Source organism: Agelaius tricolor, unplaced genomic scaffold (assembly GCF_023055355.1).
Source record: "Agelaius tricolor isolate 1412-34295 unplaced genomic scaffold, bAgeTri1.0.p SCAF_4, whole genome shotgun sequence".
NCBI lineage: Eukaryota > Metazoa > Chordata > Aves > Passeriformes > Icteridae > Agelaius > Agelaius tricolor.
The window spans coordinates 35,367,271-35,388,031 of NW_027269264.1; the positions used below are offsets into that span (position 1 = coordinate 35,367,271).

A 20,761-nucleotide genomic window follows, 5' to 3' on the forward strand; every position below is an offset into this window, starting at 1 on the left:
CTTTTTGTTGGATGAAAGGGATTATATGGAACAGTTGTGGTTTCAATACAGTCTCTCAATACACTTGAAGCTTCCTGTTGACTAAGTAATAATGAGTGTATGTGTATATATGTATGTGTATATATATAAAAATAAGTGTACTGTCCCGCTTTTGGTGAGTGCTCCTTTATGTTCCTGTTACATTACACTCAGATGTGAAGGAAAATACTCCAATTCAGAGGAGCTGCTCTTTACAGCATTGAGAATACCAGATTTTACTTTATATCCATGATTTAAGAAGGGAAACCTCCAGCTGGAGAGATGGGAAGTATTTGGGACTGATTTTTATTAATAAAGTTTGAGGCTGTATTAGTTAAAACAGGGCTGGTGCAGGCCTGGAAGACAGACTGGCCTCAGTTACTTGTGGCCCTGCATTTGGCTTTTCTGCTCTGTGACCCTGTACAGCTGGAGTTGGGTAGGCAATATTGGCTGGAGCCCAGACCACTGTACAGAACAGCTGCCTCTGACCACTGGTGCCTCTGTGGCATCAGCTGCTCTGCCACTGCTCCAGCTGGCAATGCTGCTAGTAGATTTTATCATGTTTCTAGCCTAATTAAAGAATTGTGTACGTCTGAGCTGTAGTCATTGTACACATGCCAAAGCATGGTTGCTGTTTTTTAGAGCAGAAGTGTTGTCTTTGCTGTGGCTGTATTTTTTTTAGAAGAATGCATGATGTTCTTTTTAGAGGAGTGCATGATGTTTTCAAAGAAAAAATACATATCCTGGGTTGGGCAGTGGGGTGACACTTTTTGTCCAAGGTAAGAGAACAACCGGAAGTAGTCAGAATATAGAATCACGGAATCAATTAGGATAGAAAAGACCTAAATACTCCTGAGATCATTGACCCCACCCTAAGACCTATGTGATTAAATCTGGCATTCTTTCTCTTTTACCTTGGTCAGACCATGTTACTGATCCCACCACATCTGAGTGATACCTTAAGCCAGTTACAGATATTGATTCCTATGCTCTAAGAATTTCACTAATATGAAGATATTCCGAGTAAAAGGCATTTGTTTGAAAACAAGCTTTCAGTGAACTGCAGAACAAGACAACATCTTTATATTCCTGTCACTCTAACTCTGATAATGGACATCCACTTTGTGATTGCTGCACTGTTCTAAATCCAGCTGGAGCTTGGAGAACAAGTTACAAGAATACAGAAATGTGTAACAATACACTCAACTGGAGACCTGAACTCTGTGCTACTGCCAACTCCATTAACTTTACTGAAAAAGGAAGGTAATATTTTTAGCTGTTCAGATCAGTACTTCATAATTTCTTTAAGCAGTGTTTTATATTTGGAGACTAAATGCTCTATCTATACCTGTTTTGAAATTCATAAATTGATGATGGTAGTGGTGCATTCAGTGGCATCTATCCCTTAACTTCTGGACTATAGATGTTACAAGCTGTAACTAAGAGCTACTTCTCTGAAGTTTAGGAACTGTTGGAAGTGTAATTAAACTACACATGAATAATATATAAATTCAATAAAAGTGGACCATTGTAACTGACAAATAAGTGACATGCTGACTTTTCTTTAAACTACTGAAAGCCTTGCTCCTGGTTCTACTATTGACTGGCTTTGTAACACTTTTTCTTGTGTTTGTCACTTCACAGCTGAAAGCTAAAACACACTGTGGCAAACATAATTTTAAAAATCTGTGTATGATGAAGCAATATTTGTTTTAGAACTGTTACTACCTTTTTTCATGAAAAAGGAAATGCAGTGCTTTAGTTGCAAAATGAAACACATTTTGTCAGAGATATATTCAATTAGAAAGTCTCTTTAATGCAACCGTATTGTATAACACATAGTTACAATTTCAGATCACATACTTCTGATCAGTAAGCAATAATAAGTGTTTAAGTCAGATGGGAATCTGAAATACATCATTGGACTGGGATATTAAATGCTATTAAAGCTATATTCAAAGCTCACCTTGGCTCAACTTGTCCAATATGTTTGTATTAAGGTAGTCAGACTCCTGTTAAAAGTTCAAAAACTCACATTTAATTGAAATTTAGATTAAAAAGAAGACATTAGGTACATCATTCATGCTAACAAATGTACATAGTGGTGAGTCAAGAACAGAAAAACAGTACCACAAATAAACCATGGCTCAAAACCTACTCTAGCTGGGTCGCTGCAGCCGCTCTTCCTATACCGAGGAGCTGTGTATACGTTGCTGCCCTGCTCTGCTTTTGTTGGACTCTGCCCTTTCCTTGAGGTGTAGGCACCAGTGCCCATGGCTTTCAAGGAAGGCCTGAACTCATCTCCATTTACCACTAGGATATGGGAAACTTCAGTGGGGGGTGGGGGGGTAAAAATGCAAAATGGAAATTATTTGGCTGAAAAAAAATTTCTCAGAATCCAGAGAACTTTATTGAGTAAAATAGATACAAAGGTGATATAGACAACCCAGAAATAGCTCAGTAGCAATGTTTTTTGCAGTGCCATATTACAAATAAAGCACACTAAGAAACCTTGCTGAGCTTTTTCAGCTTTTTGAGTGTTAATGGCAAGAGGTGGACACAGCTTTACACTGGAAGTGTCTGTATTCTGAGTAATTCAAATCAATCTAGAAGATATTTTTGTTACATCTTCAAGCTGCTATTACTACTGTTGTATTGATCTTCAACATCAGTGATTTTATTGCATTAGGTAATATCCACACCATCAAACTCCAGACGCTTCTTCCCTGGGAAGTCCCTTTTCCAATCACTTGTTTAAAAGCAAAAACTAAAAAAACAAACAAACAAACAAAAAAACCCCCCAAAAACAAAAAAAAAAAACCCCACCAAACCCCACAAAAACAAAACAAACAAAAAAACCCAAAAAAACAAAAACCAACCCAACAAAATAACAAAAAACCCCACAAAACCCATTCCTTGTATTGCACATCTCACACAAGTCTGTGTATATATATATATATTTTTTTTTTTAAATATGCTACAATTAAAAAAAAGGTCTATGGCATTTTATTGGATATAAGTTTAAGAAGTTGATGAAACCACAGATGTTTGAAGAAATCTTCAATACCACAAAACAAAGTTAAACTGAACTAATTGGCACACAGGTTTTAAAGAATCCACAGCAAATTCCTCTAGATCCTATGCAGTGCATGTACATTAAGAAGCAGTTACACTCTACAGCCCCCTCATAAAATCAATTAAATTAGCTTTAAGCTGATTTTGCTTTTTTCTTTCCCAGAGTGCCTCTGAAAGCTGCTGCTGAGGTGAACTTCAGGAACAATTTAACCAGCTGTGAAATTTAATGAGTGCACCCTGCACCTGAAAAACTCATCCAGGAAAAAAAAAATCACTATATATACCACCTTATCACTTGCTAGAAAAACAGAACCCTGAGAAAAGAAATTCTGATTATTTCTCCTCTGTATTTCTTCCCAGCCCATCTTCTATCTGTACTGTGTGAGCATGGATATTCTTGCAAGTTAGTTAATTATGCTGTTGCAGAGCAAGCTGATAATATACCAGCAACAAGCAGAAAAGCTGGTTCTTTTTGGTTACGAATGCAAACAAAAGCAAAATGTGCCACTGAAAATCTCATTAATACTTAAAAAAGCAAACCCAAACAAAATGTACTATCGAAATTTTTTTAAGCATCACATGGATCACAGCAGACCTCAGCTAGTAACATGAAGGAAGGTTGTTCATTATTTACCTCTCAACCAGAGCAGAGTATGCTCTCTCAACCTTTGTAAGGACTACCCTGACCTGATTCTGGCTAATCAAGTGCTTAAGCCAGTGCAGCATTTTTCACCCTAATACTGTGTCAAGACTTGTTGGCAGTGGTGACCTGGACTTTGGATTGCTACCCACCTAAGGAAGCTAAAACCATACATCTGTTTGGTAATTAATTTTTAGCTGGTTTATATGGTACTCATAAAACTGCTTACCTCCTCTTTTCCAACTGCAGGGCCCCGAGGGCAGGGCAGAGCTGAGCTGGTGGCCCAGGTTCAGTGCATGCTCCAGAGGGGGCTCAGGAGGGATGCCTGGAGGAAGCCTTGCTGAACCCCAGGTACAAGCCCAGTGCATGTCCTTCAGGCGTGGGGGATGTGTATGGGGCAATGCCAATGAGACACACAGGAGTGGACAGGGTGTGTGGGCTCTGATTTTCACCCTCAAGCACCACTTTGTGCTGGTAATTTTCCTTCATTAAAATCTTGATTTTTGCAGGCAGTTGGTCCCAGACCATAACTTTTGGAGGGGATTTAAATTCAATATTTAAAGAATAGTGAGTTCCCCGTTTTAAAGTAGAAAATGGTGGATGTGGGTTGCAGGAGCAGGTGAATGCAAGAAGAGGCTGGGTTAAAACAATCCCTTTTTGAATACAGGCAGAAGTTGACCTTGTTGCACTGCATCTCAGAGGTCACCTGTGTATCTGTCCAGCACACAGAAGGCAGGTGCCATGGGCACAGAGGCACAGGCTGGAGCTGCTCTGTCACTGTGGTGGGCAGTAGGTGCTGGAAGGGGACCCCAGCTCCACCTCTGTTTGCCAATCCTCCAGGCTGCCCCGGGCCCGCCGCCAGGACCACTGAACAGCTCTTGTCTTGTTAAGCACATCAGCAGTGCCTTGAAAGCAGCTACATACCTGGACAGTAAAGATTTTTTAATAACTAGTGACACATTTTAAGGGACTGACCAGACAAAACCAAGAATCTCTGCTCTGTGTAATAGTGAAGCAACATTGTCACTAGATGATGTTAAACTACCAAGAAATAAGAAAAGGAATCTGAAATTCACCTAGTATTTAATTAGAACTACTCAGATCAGTTATCCCCAATGCTCCTATGGCACAGTTGCATCATTCCTTTGTTTGTTAAAATACCTTACAAACTTGGTATCAGAAGTAGTTCTAGTAAGTGAGACAACACCACAAATAACACGAGCTGGCTTTGAGAAAAAATGGCATTTGTGGCAACGTCTATTTAATTTCTGCTGATTTAGTTGGAAAAAGGTCTACTACTACACAAACAAACAAACAAACAAACAAAAAAAAAAAAAGGAAAAAAAATCTTCCCAGCCAAATAGAATTTGTAAAGGCTTCCTGAAAATTTTAAATTTCCTAAAGACTCATGTGTGTCTGGGTCATGAGACAGACGACTGATCTGTAGGCTGGGAATGACGTTTCACTGATGAGAGAAAAGGTACAATGTTGAATTACAATGTGGAATCCACAGTTGTAGGAGAGGCTGCAGCCCAGATAAGGCTGGTGCTGTGGGGAGCTGTTGTCTGCTTGGGATTTCAGAAGTTTTAATAAAGGCTGTAGAAATATTTCAGTTTTATCTGAATCAGGTGAGAGCCAGTCAAATAACAGCTTCTCTGTCTAGTCAGTGGAAACAATATTTACCTGCTAAGTAATAAGTTGCACACACCTTGTGCTTTAAGTTTCAAGAGAGGGAAACCTGGCAAGGACTTGACGTTCTAAATGACTTGAGATTGGTGTAAATGTCAGCTTTGCTCTCTCCAACATAGAGTTAATGTCCAAGAAGGCACTATACTTCTAGGAAGTTCAGTACCAAAAAGCACCTCCATGAAAATGGTACCAAACCAGGTGACGGTGAAGAAATATACACCAGTGAGGGGAGCCCTTGGAAACAAAGCCTCATTAAAATAGGCTTCTCTTTTGCTTAAGAAAAATAAATGTGCTGGCTTTTATTATTTTAAACCCAAATTCTTCCAAGTGACCAAGGTGGGTTAGGCAATCCGATCAATCAGAATTTTTCAGTTTTAACAACATTCCTGCTATATATATGTGATAACTCACATCCCCAGTCGGATTAATATATTCCACTGTGTCCTGATCACAGAATGAAACTAAAAATATCCCCAAGTATTTACATTCTGCTTTCTTGGGATCCTTTCTCTGATCCTCATTGCCCAGCAAAGAAGAAACACCCTTTCAGTAGTTCAGGGTTGGAATGCATGGGGCTCAATCACACAAATGTTAAAAACAGGTAAATGGATCTGCTTGCCCAGTCAATGGAAAGCAGATAAAGATCCAGGTGCTGGTATTTTTCCCCACTGGAGTTAAAGGAGGCAGATAAGGTTTTTTCCTTCTTCTATTTCTTCTTGCACTTTGTCACTGGATGTGGCTATTTCAGCTTGTGCCGAGAAGACCGCGCAGATGAAGGTCAGAACAGTGCCGCCGATAGCTGTGTAGAAAGCCCAGCCCAAGGAGCAGTCTCCCAGTTTGTAAGCAGAAGCATAAGGTCCACAATAGCTTATTGCCTTCTGGCATCCCCAACCTGCAGGGTAAAGTATCAAGCCTAAGATAAGGAAGAGCCCTAGAAATAAAAACAGAAAGAAGTTTTACAAACAATCAGTCTAACACCAGATGCAGCACATCTAGTAATTGTTATTATGGTCACTAATACTCATAATTTACCAGAATTAGGAGAAAACTGCCATCTCATCCATCCAATCTTCCTTTACTGATTGTTCCCTAGTATATGCCATGCAGTCTTTCAACTAAATCTGAAGCTACCCTGTGATTTATGTTGTATGTTTATGATAATGGCCTAATTCCTTATTTTAATCTCTGTACTCCTCCTACATCTTCCTCTCACACATTATTGCTACAAATACAGAGCATACAAAATATTCAAGCATCTCCACCTACTGCTTATGCTTGCACTTCTCAAAAATGTAGGAATACTTGCATCCACTTTTGATTTTGTATTTAGCTAGCCCTCATTTAGCTTTCTTTAGCCATTCACCATAAACGTGTTTGCCTGTCTTCCTCTGGATTTTGCCTACATTGATTTTCTTGCTTGGAAAAAAACAAACAGAAGACAATAAAAAAACCCCACTCCAAACCAAAACAAAAGAAACCCAAATAAAACCAAAACCACAAAAAAACAGATACACTTCTACTTTTTTTGCCACATTAAGATATAGTAGAAAGATAATACTGCCAGTTCACTGAGTGAATACAGCAGTTCTCATAACGGAGAGTCAGCCTCAAACAAACAGATACAAGTACCCATGGCCAGTGCATACATAACCCTGGGATCCTCCAAACAGCTGACTAACTACTTTAGAAGGAAAGCACTTTCCCAGTGGTGACAGGGGCAAAAGCCTCAACTCCCCATCTTGCTAAGCACCCCCAACAGTCTGGTGTGCCTCAGGCTGGAAGTGAAAAGCACAGACTAGTTGTTCTGCCCATGCGATTGTCTCTCATATTCAAAGGTTTCTCTATGAAGACCATTAAACAGAGAAGGGCTTCATTAAGGAAATTGAAAGTCACATTAGTGTCCCTGCGCACATCTTTGAACAAAGAAAGGAGATTTAATCAGAATGTCTAATCTGCTAGTGGCTACAGTGCTTTCTTATGGGCACTAAAAATAATCACAATGAATTAAACACATACCTCACTCCTACAAGGAATGTAAGAAGGAGCTAAGCATAAGAACAGCTCACAGTATCAAAATTTGCTTTCTGTTTACCTTAAAAATTTACTTACAAGAAAAGGAAAATTGTGAAAAACAGGTTTTGTTTAAATGCAGTCGGTTTATCCAGAAAATTAATATAGCTTCCCAGTTCCCATAAATATTTCTGATTTACATTTCAGGCACTTTAGAGCCCTTTATTTAACCTAGTATGCTGATGAAAACAGCTGCTAAAAGTACTGTCACCTTCTAGAAGCAGGCTAAAAGTTGTACACTAAAACCAGTCTTTTTTTTCTTTCTTGTAACCAAGAGAATACAAAGAACAGGTTTAAAGACTTGTTTTCATCATCTTCCATTCAGTTAGACTAGCAGTTAGACTTCTCTGCAGTATGTTAGGGTTCCTTAATTGTTTGTTCAAAGAAATTTGGCCAGATGCATGAAATTTTCCTCACTAACAATGTGGGTCCTATAAGCAGTTAATTGACACAAAATGCAAAAACCATCATCCAACTGTCTAAGATTAATGTCTGTGAATGCCAGACATTTCACAAAAGAAAGTCCTTCCTCCAGCATTTTTCTAATGATGACACAACACCATGGGCATGAATGACCTAAATGTCATTACTCTTTGGGGCGGCAAAATCCATTAGTGAGTGATATCCGTTCTCTGTGGAGGGATTTCATCACTGCTTACATTTAAGAACCAGTGACAAATTTCATGCAGTGTTTCCTGGCTGGTTGGCCAAATACATTAAGTATAAAGTATTGCTTTATCTTGGACAGACCTGGATAAGCTGTGCATTCATCCTGCTGAGCCCTGCAGCCATTTCAGACTAAACACCAGCAGTTCCTTCTCCTCTATTCATCACTAGTTTCCTGTTCTGCGCAACCAGTATGACCACACTATGTATCTTTCTGACTGCACATTGGTATGGGCCAGTTCCTGCTCTCTCTAACGATCGCAAGCCCTTTGGTAGGTAAAAATCATCATCACTGAATTAAGAAGCTGGATCTGAAATGCCAGCATAGCTGCTGCCAACATGGAAGTTTTTTAAGTTTATCACTCCATCACTCACAAACCTAGACAGCCTGTGTCTTAACAGCAAACCCAGCTTACGGCTGGCTGAGTGGCACAAACAGGACCAAGAAGATACATCCATCACTTTTTATCAAAACTAGAGCACTGAGCGACTCCTGAAAGCTACTGGTTCATGGAATGTATGCCCCAAGCTGAAAAGCCATTACCCAAAATTCAGGCTCTCAAAAGGCACAGAACTGCTGCCAAATGTAGTCATTAGGACTTTACTGACTTAGACCTTTTTTTCAAAAGTACAGAAAAATTCCTGGATATATAAATATAATAAATATATAAAAAGCCACAATTTGATAAACTTCATCTATTTTCTCACAGATGAAAACAAAATCTGGAGGAAAGCCTTGACTATGGATTTGAATACAGTTAGAGTATATACCTGATTTCAGACAGCTAACTTTGTAACTCCTATACTGGACCAGCATAATGAACAAAAGGAGTATTTTTACTACCAAACCTCCTTTCTACTTCTCCATTTCAGTGCAGACAGAAAGTGTTTCATGAGCCTCTTAGCACTATCTAATATTTATCACAATTTTTTATTTCATTAATAACTGGTTCCTGCTTGACAGGAAAAGTAAATAAAGATGATTCCATTAAGTCAATTCAAAATACCCACAGGAGAAAGGCACTCCTCTGGTTCATGCTAACAGGAAGTGGAGAGGCAGAGGCCCCTCATCACATATTCAGCTCAAAGCTCCCATATCCAGAGCAATGGCTGAGCTGTGCAGGGTCCCTTCCTGACTCTCCCAGAAAGGAGTGTTCAATTAAAGAGGAGCTTTGCCTCCTGCTACCCAGTCTCTCAGACGAGTCAGTTGCAGAGCCCATCTCAATGACTCCTACAGCTTGAACAAAATATGCTCCACCATGCACTAACATTGCAAACCATTTCCTAAATTGCCTAAAAGAGCAGACAGCAAACCAAAGCACTTAACTGTTCAACCACTTCCAGCCAGACACCCCTGAGAAAGATCCACCCCCTCTACTCCTGGAAACATGGATGCAAAGGGACAAGGAGAAAAAAACTATCTTCTGTTGACAGTTTGCCTTGAGATATGTCTAGCAGGAGGACAGTAAATATTAATTCTAGAGATTTTTTCTTAATAAATCAGTTTTTGTTTGTCCTTGTGTCTTTGAAGAGAAGCCAATACTCAAGAAAAAGAACAGAGAATAAAAATTGAGTGCTCTGTTTGAACAAGTTTTCTACAATGAATCTTTTCAGTTCTTTGTGCTGCTGTACAATAAATGATTTTTAATTCACAGCCAACTTACCTGTGGAATTACCTCTGTTTGTTCACCCTGCTGGGAGGAACAAATTCACTCTGAAAACATTACAAGCTGTTTTCCACTGTGCTCATCTACAGGCACATGCACAGAGTTCATGCTTGCACTGTTCTAGATTTAACTCCCTCTCTGGGCACAGCTGCACTGCTGAAATTGCAGCCTCTGCTGTACACATACTGTTGTTCCTACTTTTTAAGCAGCACAATCCCACTTCTTGAAATCAGTATGATTCTTTTTCAAAATTTCCTTTTTGTTAGTTGTTGTCAGTTCTCAGTTACCTCTTCTCTGAGGAGTCCTCAAAACAGAGGTATGAAAGAATGTCACACAATGTTGCCAGATGCCTAGGCATGACAACAGAAAACTATTCAAATTACTTTTTTACCCAGAGACCTCACCTATAACTCTTCGGTGTAAGTTCTATCAGCAGAGAACATTTTTGCATCTTTCACTGAAGGCAATTTGACCACATAACCTTTTATTATCAGGCCCTAATTACTTGCTTTTGAAAAGATGTCTTTGTGAGATTTAGATTTTAATGTTACTATTAGATTACTATGTATCTCCTGATTACAACAGCCTATTAAACATCAGGCATTCTTTACTTAAATTGTGTAAAAGCAACTCCTTTCTCCTAAAACACCAAATCAAAATCTTACAGCACACTGAGAGCATCAGTATCAATATAGCAGACTGCATCACTGTGCAAAATTATTTCAGAAGACGGTTGATTAATGCTTTCTCCTATAGGAGAAGATTTTTTGTATTTGTGCACCAAGAACTTTTCCCCTTTTACAGGCCTGCAGCAAGGTATTGCTCCTCCTGGTTTTTATACACTGCAGCAATGCTGCCTGGTCAACATTGTGGAAAACCAACAGACCAGCCTTTCATTGTGGGCATTTTTATGTCACATTATGAGCTGGAGTTCAGATCTGAAGAAAACATTTCTTCTTCCTTGGAAGCAACCCTTGAGACAGGAGGTAGGGCAGAGGCTTGTTTAGCCAGTTGAAGGCATGCTATTTAGTTTTGACAGTCTCCTGTGCAGCTGCTGTTGTGCCATATTAAACAAGAGCGTATACTAACAAAGCCACTTTCCATTGCAAAGCCTGAAACCATCTACTCATTTCCTAGCAAAATAGTAAAAAAGCTTTTAAATACTGCTGAAGAAACAGGAAATTAAGCAGCTGTGATCAATGAGGTGGCACTGCAACGGGCTCCTATGGAGCCGCATAACTGAGCAACAACATTTTAAGAGAGGAAAAAAAGAAGAGTAAAAGAGTAAAAGCAGGGAGGGACTAGCTTTGCAGTGCAGTGCAGGTGGGCTGCATCCCCAGTGGCACTGATCCTGATTGTTTTAATCTTCTGCAAAACCACAGGGGAATAAGAATCAGCCCAGGGACACTGCATCAACCAGGCACCCTGCCTTTATTGCTCACATTTCCACATGTGTCAATATGCCACCCGAACATTTCATGTGTTAAATATCTGTATAAATACATTAGTGTAGCTTAAGCCAAGAAGGCTTCCCCATATGCAAATTTTTCCTGACAAACCCAGCAGGGATGCTACTGGGTTACCACTCATGCACTTTTGATCACTTTGCCCCCTGACAGACAGGTGAAGGGACAGCCTGCCACCTGGCAGCTGCACAACAGACACCTTCAGCCTGTGCAGTGATTCAGTAATACCATTTTAATCAGATGACAGCTCAAGAGATGGGCTCAGGCCTGCTGACATGGTGTTTCTAGCACTGCACACTGGCTACAGGAAAAGCAAGAGATGCTGAATGGATGCTGATGCTGCTTATAGTACCCACAGCACAGGGCCCCAGACCTGCCTCAGCAGCTGCTCTTCAGCCCCCTGGATGGCTGCCAGACCCACCAAATGCAAGCAGCTGACCAGAGGCAGGTAGGTCTTTGTCCAGAAAGAAAGGGGAGACTTTGCATGCCCTAGTGTCTTGGAAATGGTCTCTGGCCCACTCATAAAGGCTGCATGAGAAACAAGAGAAAAATTCACAGCATTATAAAGATCAATGCTTTAAAAATCCTACCTGGACACGACAGTTGGTGCAGGCTAACACAAGCAGGTGTGTTTTGGGGCATGTTGGAAGCATGGCTGTTGAGAGGGGCAGGGTTGCCAGCAGGCAGTGCACTGAGGCAAGTGCTCACCTTCATACCTTCAATCACTGCAGATGGCTGCTCACATATATAGATTTCAGTGTACCTGGGATACCCTACACTGAGGCAGAAGTAGTTTAATACTACAACCAGGTGATGGTTCAAAACCCACATGGGTTTCTTTTTCCCTTTAGAATTGTCTCAGGGTGCTATAAGGGCATGTACATACCAGAATAAACAAATATTTCCCAAGCTGAGGAAGAGGATAAGGCCCCTACTCTCATGTTTCTTCTCCCATGTATTATACAAATCGTAGATACTTATAACCAAACCTTTGCAAACCTCTGATGACATTAGTGCTGTTGCAATCTGGAAACAGAGATAGAAATACAGTGCAGGGGACTACTGGCAGGACACTCAACCATTATGTTTTACTTACCCCCCAAAAAAGCCACAAAATAACTAAGTCTGTTAGCTCAATGTTAGGAATTAGGGGGTTGTTTATTATATTGGTATGATCTTACTGCTTAGACTTCTCTGAAGTGTGAGCTACAGACTGCTGTTTTTAATAGAGGAGATGGTAAATTCACCACTAGTTTTCAATAATTTTTATGTATGTGGTGAGAGTGCCCACTAGTTGGGAGGGAAGAAAATGCATAGACTCAAAGTAAAATCAGTCTCAAGCCTTGAAGTGACACTGCTGCCTCTTTGCTGGCTGTCAGCCATGTAAAGTCACCACACTCTGGGGGCTCCCAGGTGGTGGCTGTCAACCCAGGCAATTAAGGTCAAGATAAAGCATGTTATAAGGGAAAAGCCAAATGTTTAAATTTTTTCAGCAGTACAGAAGTAAACAAAGACTCTCCACTTGTTGGGCCATTGCTCAGGCACAGCCAACTCTCACATTTTACCTTAAAACCCCAAAAAGTACTGAGTGTTTTTAATCTATGATGACCCAATAAAAGGTTCAGTCAATGCTCCTAATTGAGAAATTCAGTTTTAGGTGGTAAATGCAAGGAGGCTTCTGAATCAGGAAAGAAAGGCCATATTAAATATTCTGTTATTGAAAGAAGCAGAGGCCAAGATCCCATCTATTCCCTACCCCTCACCATAACCTTTTTCACTGCTATTCAACCAGTGAGTGCCATTCCCTCCAAACCACCAATCACTCATGCTGGCTTACCAGAAAGGGAATGAAATATGACTATAGCTCAGTAAGGGAGGCCAAAACAACCACCTCCCTTAGCTTAAACAGAGGTAAAAGGGCTCCAGGTCACCTTTTTCATGGCCTTACATTTCCTCAATACTGATCCCATAGTACAAACAAAACTTCAGTTTGGGGGTGGGGGAGAGGAGCTGCAGAGGAACTAGGACTCAGCCTGAAGGAAAAGGCAAATGGAGATGCAGGAAGGGGAGAATTTCCTCTGGCTTCATGAGCTATTCAGCAACACAGTGCAGGGCATCTGTACTGGGTAAGAAAGCACAACTCAAATCCACTTACTTCCTCACCACCACATCAGGAACACCAAAGACAGAAGCTTAGCAAAAGATAGCCCTTTTTCCTGAAAGAGCTCCTCTCGTCTTTCTTTCTTGTGCTTGAGTGAGAACACAGCATTTGCTAAGTTTAAATGTTTTCTTTGTGTTTGCATTCTATACACAAATAGCAGCATCTATTGTGGCTCTGAGGCCTACAACCAAAAATCTGACAGAAACAGAGCCCTTGTGCCCTCCTGATATCCCCATGGCCTCATGGGGTCACCAGCACTCTTTCACACCACCAGGGCAGGGGTGTAAAGAAGTGCTCAGCATTTCACCTATGCTGGTAGAAGTAAGAGACCTCAGTGCACACATGTGCCACAGGTAAAGTCTTTCTCAGTGGGTAGCATGGGAGTCTCTCTCACACTAAGCGCTGTTTGTTGGAAGACACTTATGCTTGCCAAGATAATCAACTGCCAAACTTGATCACTGAAAGCCTGAAATTTTTGTTTATTTTTCTAATAAATAATCTGCTGTGTGTCTGCTGGTTTTCAAGTGCCCACCTGGATAATGCCGGAGACGAGTCGACCTCTGAATCTAGCAAAACACTGAAATCTGCATTTTATTTCTTTGAAGGTACTAATGGTCTCCCTCAGGCTCAACAGCAATTTAGCACTTGAACTCAGTTTTTCTTCCCTGGCATATTCCAAGACAGCAGTCCCCTTTGTTTGAACTTTCAGCAGCCAAGTGTGTATTAGATATCATGCTGGCATTGGGCCATATAGGTTACAGGAAGCACTATACCGCATGCAGAAGAAGCAGTTCAGACTGTCAGGATTTCCATCAGAAATCCCTCTCCCCTCCCTTTTTTCTTTCTTCCCACCCCAAGAATTCAGAATTCTGGCATCAGGAAAGAAAAACTCTGAGCTGAATCCAAAGAGGAAATAGGCTTTTTGAAAAATGCATGCTCTGCATTTTAGAAAGACAAACAAGAAGCTTCCTTGCCTTCAAGGGCAAAATCACTCTTGCTTTGCTCTCCTACTGCTTGGACTCCCTGGCTGTTCAAGAGCTTCCAGTGCCTGCAGGCAACATCAGCTCACAAGGTCCCTTCTTCCTTATTCACCAGTTTGTCTCTTTCTCAGACAAAATAATGCCTTTGTACAGCATGATGCCACCTATAAACAAATACCCTAAACTATGCTGCAACTACTGTAACCTTTTCTGTTATGGTCTGAATACGAAAGAGCCCTAGAAGCCTCATGCCCCTTCTACCACAGCTTGTGTCTCCTGCTTTTTCTCCCCTCTATGATGAAAGGCCTGGCTGACCTCCCACTTCCTCCCCAGCTTCCTCCTCCACAACTCCCACTGGCCTCCTTAACTTCCAGCAGCCAGAGTCTGCAGTCGCATGGCTGCACACACCATGAGCCCACCTTTAGTGGCTGCATCCGACTTCACCCACCCCCACAAGCAGCTCCAGATCCTCATCCCCTTCAGATGGTTCCTATCACAACTCTGCTCAGGCCATCTTCCTAATCACCCAGCCTCCCACAATGGAAACGATGCCAGTATAACAGGCTGAACAATTTCTCAGCTCAAGAAATGTAAAACAAACTCTTTCAGCAGTGAAGACAGACTAATACACACAGCTGGTTTGAAACTGAATTTCACCTCTTCATTTAGAAAGCTGCAGAGAAGTTTCTTTGCATTTGAGGGTAAAGTTGTACTCCTGGAACTGAACTATTGCCAAAGTCCTGCAGCAGCTCCTGATGGCGGAACTCTCCAAGATACCAAGAAGGGAAAAAGAGAAGACATGGACAGTCATAGAGGGAAATCATGAAAAGGTCAGAAGAAAGAATGCAAAAGAGCTCTTGAGATACCTGAGAAGAGAAAGTACTGTGGAAGAGCTGTCATTGCTTGGGACTGAGCAGGGCAACAGTCAGTGGAAAAATAAACCTCTCAGACCCTGGAAAAGAAGAAACTTCTGGGGTGGCAGAGAGAGGCCCAAAGCTACAGCATCTGGGCCCAGACACAGCAACTGTTTTTTTCTGATGTTTTCAACTGATGTTTTCCTGATGTTTTCAACTAAGCATCCAAAGGAACTTAATGCTCTCTGACCTGCCTGCAGCAGCCTTTGAAAACACAAACCTCTGCTTTGGCTGACTGGACATCTACCTATTAAAGATGCCAGTGGCACAGCCAGCTAAGCCACACGACAGCAAAATGCAGCCATATATTCACCTGAAAAAACCAGAGTCACTCCTTGGTGTGCACCTGGGACACAGCATGCCTTCTGACAGATGCAACCCAATTTTTACATGCTTCTGTCAAGCCCCATTACAGCTAGTGGACTGTGAACAGAAGAAGAGATAAGAAGGGGGTGACTCATGAGGGGCCTTCCAGATGAAGCCAACAGCATCCTGGAAAGATTTTAGAGAAGAGGAACTATTTTATCTTCTTTTGGTAAATGCTCCTGGCCAGGCAGCCCTTCTCCAGCACAGTAAAACAGAAGTAAAAGAAACTGAACTCCCAAACCCATTAGCCTTCCTGATGTGTCAGCTCCATTTCCCCACTGCTCTCGCCAAAGCCTTTGCAGGCACATGATGTCGAGCTCCCCACAAAAAACCACAGGGGCTTGCTCAAGTTCTGTGGTTGATATGATACTGATGCAGCTAATTTAGCTTCCCCTCGCTAGTGTGCAGTCAGGGTGCTGCTGGTGCATTGTGGCTCATCTGAAGTCAGGCAGACACTGGCTGTGGGGAAGGGGCTGTGTCTGCCCAGCCATGGCACAGACCGAAAAAAGAAGCCAAGTTGCCGATTATGAACTTCATAAAGGAAACTATCAGAGATGAAAGCCAAACTTGGTTTAGGCTCTGTCCTAAACTCTCCCCACCCTCCTTTGAGGCTAGGTTATGTTTATATTATATTACTTAGCAACAAAGTGAAGTACACAAGCCCAAATAAGACTTGTAAATATATAGGCAATTACACTATAGACATACCAAGATATGTCAGTACCAGATCACCAATTATTTACTTCCTATAGCTACATGATTACTGTGAAAATTTACTTTTAATTGATTCTTGTCAGTTAGAATGTAATAATATCCTTTCTCCTCCAGCCTCTGCATTTCAAGTGATTCACAGACTAAAAGTAGAATACTTTCCCTAAAAAGACATACAAATGAAAGTCTGCCTGGTCTTCCTGCTGCTGGATAGTAATTATCTATTCAATTACATGTCTCCATTCTCTGCACTCTCTAATGCAGAGAAAACGTGCTTATCCAGATGAAACAACCTTCAAACATCTCCAAAACCAGGGCTATTGATTACTGTTTCTACCGCTGCAGAATAAAAGGCATTGCAGTCTGAAAGTAAAGTGGTAGAAGTTCTTGCTCCATAAAAAAGGAATTACAGGAGTTTAAACAACAGCCATATTTTCTTCCTTCATGGCCTTGTATTTCTCATTTTCTGCCACAAAAATAATAAAAGAATCCCTGATATGGTCCAGATACTTGTATGGCTTCCTCCTGTTGATCTAAATGACACTTTGCACATTTGTCCAAGGGCCATAACAGAAAAGATGTTGCTTTCTGTTCTGTAATTTCACCGTAGGCATCATCCACAACTAATCTTGCTAGACTGGAAAGATATATCCGGTGTCTGTTATTGTTTTGTCATGATGAATTCCAGGAATAAATTAGGTTGTTGTATGTTTTTAATTATATTAAATCTCTACTACAAAGATATAGAGATTTTAAAGGAGATTAAGTCTGCAAGATCCTGAGTTCCTGTAGATGACTCTACCATGTGTGCATCTCATGTTTAAAAAGGAGATGTTTGACATACTTGCAAATATTGTGGTGATATAGGCTGATTAACGAAATTATTTTGTGAATTCTTCTTGTACACTTAAACCATAATTGTTCACATTAGGAAGAATGATGCTATGCTTAAAATTATTAAGGCAGGGTTATAACTTGCTCCCTGGTCAGGGCATTAGTTTATCTATCATAATCCCTGTCTGAATTAGCCATGCTGACAACTGTTCCTCTTGAGCAACTTGCTTAAAACAAAAAAGCATTTTTCAAAACTCAGGAGCTGACAAAGTTTAAATTAGCAGCCACCATTAGTCAAAAGGAAAATAATTGCAACTAAGTAAGCAGATGCTGTAATACTACTGGAACAAAAGTAGCAGTGGACCCAATAAAATTAATCTTGAGAAAATGAGCTGTGAGCCACAAGATGCCTGGCTGTAAATACTGGCAGCAACGTTTCAGTAAGGTGACCTTTCTCTTACCCAGTTTCATGCTGTGTCATTTATCTGAATTTTAAGAAGGGAAGTGCTTCTATGCTCAGTACAGCTTGAGAAGGACTGATCTATGCCCTAACACATACAAAACGCTTTGTCAACTGTACTGTTCAATGTTTTAGGCTGCAAATCCTATTATGGGTACAGCTGGATTGATAATAAAACATCAAACTGTCTTAGCATGCATTTTCTCACAAATGCAGGGTCTCCAAACACTACTCTAAAATAAAAGTATGTTTTACTTGCTAATCCTAGGTGACAGACTAGGTATTTTGAGATGGTATCAGAGTTGTAAGTAAAGTTATCTTTTCAAAAGACTCAAATCTGACATGTCAAAGATCTATTTATGCTGCTAACCAATCTCTCCCATAAAAATGCCCCTCCAAAAGAAAACAAGTAATAATTGCATCTCCTGGAAAAACAGTCATGGATTATTTCTGAAGTATAGAGTAAGAAAGGAAACAACTTCCCCTGGTTTAATCTGCACGGCCAAGCAGCTTCCTTGTCACACTGCCTGGGGAAAATTCTGTACACCAGGACTGACTACAGCAAAACCTGTGACGTTCATCTGAAGGACCTGATATGCTAATCGTATGCCATCATATGAACAGAAGCATCTTTAGCCAATCTAGGGATATAATTCTGCTCCAGAAGCACAAACCTTACATTGTGGGTGACATGAAATAAGTGTTATGTTTCCATACTGAAGATGAATGAAGTAGTCAAGAGTGAGAGCCACCGTGGTAGTGCTTCAGGAGGCAGCATCAGCCAGTCCCTGGCATGTAACACTGGCTTTGGAGGGTTGCAGCAGGCAGTAAAGTCAGTCTTCAACTAATTCCCCATGTGTATTTAGAATAAGATTATGTCAGGTCTCAACTAAGCAAATGAAACCATCCAGCTTCAGATAAAGGTCTGAATATCTATCATTACATCTCCTGTTTAGGTATAGCCATCACAGATATGTTTGGCCACCTTAGTGGAGGTGAGAAACGGGAAAGCTGGATTCACATTTCAAGCAAAACAAGTTAAAACCTAATTTTTTGTTGTGATTAAATAATTTTGTGAATTGAAAACATCTGCTTAAGAGCCCCACTGAGATAAAAAGAGGAGGGGGCCCTGCTCATTCCCTCCCTCCTCTCAGATCTCTGGGGGCTGCCAGAGGCAGGGCTGAGGACCATTCTCCTCCTCCAGATGACCACACACACAGAGAGCATAAAAGATGAAAAATTATGTATGAGACAGGTTTTCCCAGGGATCAGTGGCAACTACAGAAAAATGAATACTTCTCTAACTAAGGCTGTCCAGGGTTGGTTTACTAACAGTCATTTAATCTCTGTAAAATCTATGGGCTTAAGCAGAAACACCTAATCTCTAGAACAAATTCGTCTTTTCAGGCAAAGCATAGCTGATCCTTGAACAGTAAAAAGACAAGCTCACTGGGCTGTGTAAATGCAGCTGAACAATAAGCTGGCTAAAGGAAAGGTTTATCTCGAGGTATCACTTGTCAGGCTCACAGCTTTGAAGGAGGCTGCTTCGCATGAAATGCTGGAGGAACTGGGTGTGCAACTATAACCAGTTCTTAGCCCTAGGGTGCTTTTTACTCTCACCACAGTCATGAAGCCTTTGAGACACTAAGGAAACTGCCTTCAGTCCATGGAAAAATTACTAAAGTAGCAAGAGGGAGATAGACTGCCTTAATATGAGTATTAACTTTATTCTCTGCTGGTAGCAAAGGACAGAAGTTTTTGTAACGGAAAGAAATTCAAATAGAGGAAAAAAAATGAACAGCAAACAAAAGAATACTGGTCAGTTCATTTTGGCACACCTCACGCTGCAATTCTGCTGCCAATGTCAATGTATTACATGCTGTGTAGCTATAAATTTCAGTTATGTTTGAATAAACACCAGCATATAGAATCACTTTGGGTCTGCCTAATGCAGTCTGTCTGCAGGCAGGCCAGAATTGCTATGTTTCTTCATCTGAATCACCCCAAAATTAAAAGTTCAGTTGCTCTCAAAGTGCACGTACCTGCAATCCCTTGTAGCAGCCCACAGACATTAAAAATGCTTTTCTTCATAATACTCTGCACACACATAGTAAAGACAGACACAAATGCCACGGTGCAGAGAATCATGATTCCCATGGCTAGGAAAATAGCGGTTGCCTGCCAGAACCCACTGGCAATCTCACTGAAGTTTTCAGCGTAAGGACCACAAAGCGTGTCTCGTCTGGAGAACTGCATGTGGGAAATCCTGGTGCAGCGCCCATAGATGCCCAGAGTTGGACGGTAGGGCTCCTGCTGTCCTCCCATTCTGTTGTCCACCTCCTCGGAGCTGGAAGGCTTTGCTTTGCCAATCAGCCAGTCTGCACTCATGAAGGCAATGAGCTCTGCAAAAGCCACCACAATACTCAGGAGAGTCCATAGCATCGACCGACATGTTACAATGACATGACACATATTGATGTCCAGTGATTGTGATCAGTGCAGCACACTTAAAATCCAGACAAGGGTGAAAAAATTAAATTAAAAAAGGAAAAGGACTTTAAGAGTATCACTGTGGCTGCTCTGACTACTTTCTCAACTCTCTCACAAAGGCCAAGATGAAGCTTCTCAAGAGAAGAAGTGAGCAGCCTCAAGTCTTGCAAGCAGTGCAATCATTTGCTCTCTCTGTTTAGTGCCTCCTTTTTTCTTTCTGGAATGCTGAGCTCTGAAGTATGCGTTTCTTTCTTAACATTCATACTGGCACATGACACTGCAGGCTGGTGGGGGAGGCTACAAGGACTGCCCACTGTTTGACATCACACACCTACAAGAAAAGAGAAAACACATCATCAGTGAGAAGTAAGTCATTTCCACCCCCACAACAAACCAAGATCTGGCACAGATTCACATCGACATACAAAGCTCTAACAAGGGCTAGTCCAACAGAGCCTGCTGGAAACCTCCCTGATTTGTTGCAGGGGAGTAATTAATCTCCCTCCCACTTCTGCCAATACTTAGAGTATCTGCTGTGCCCTATCCCCGGTGGG

General features: G+C 41.2%; 1 protein-coding gene across 2 annotated transcripts in view; it reads right to left on the minus strand.

Annotated features, from left to right (window-relative positions):
• Positions 1 to 1,813: 1,813 nt before the first annotated feature.
• The window catches only part of LHFPL2 (LHFPL tetraspan subfamily member 2), a 119,983-nt gene continuing 101,035 nt past the window's right edge, over positions 1,814 to 20,761 (minus strand). For both annotated transcript variants that reach the window (XM_071425255.1, XM_071425254.1), the window contains 2 exons: positions 19,760 to 20,538; positions 1,814 to 6,353 (listed from right to left, as the gene is read on the minus strand). In XM_071425255.1, coding sequence (XP_071281356.1) covers positions 6,097 to 6,353; positions 19,760 to 20,189 — 687 coding nt within the window. In that variant the 5' untranslated portion in view covers positions 20,190 to 20,538 and the 3' untranslated portion in view covers positions 1,814 to 6,096. The remainder of the gene's footprint in view (positions 6,354 to 19,759; positions 20,539 to 20,761) is intronic.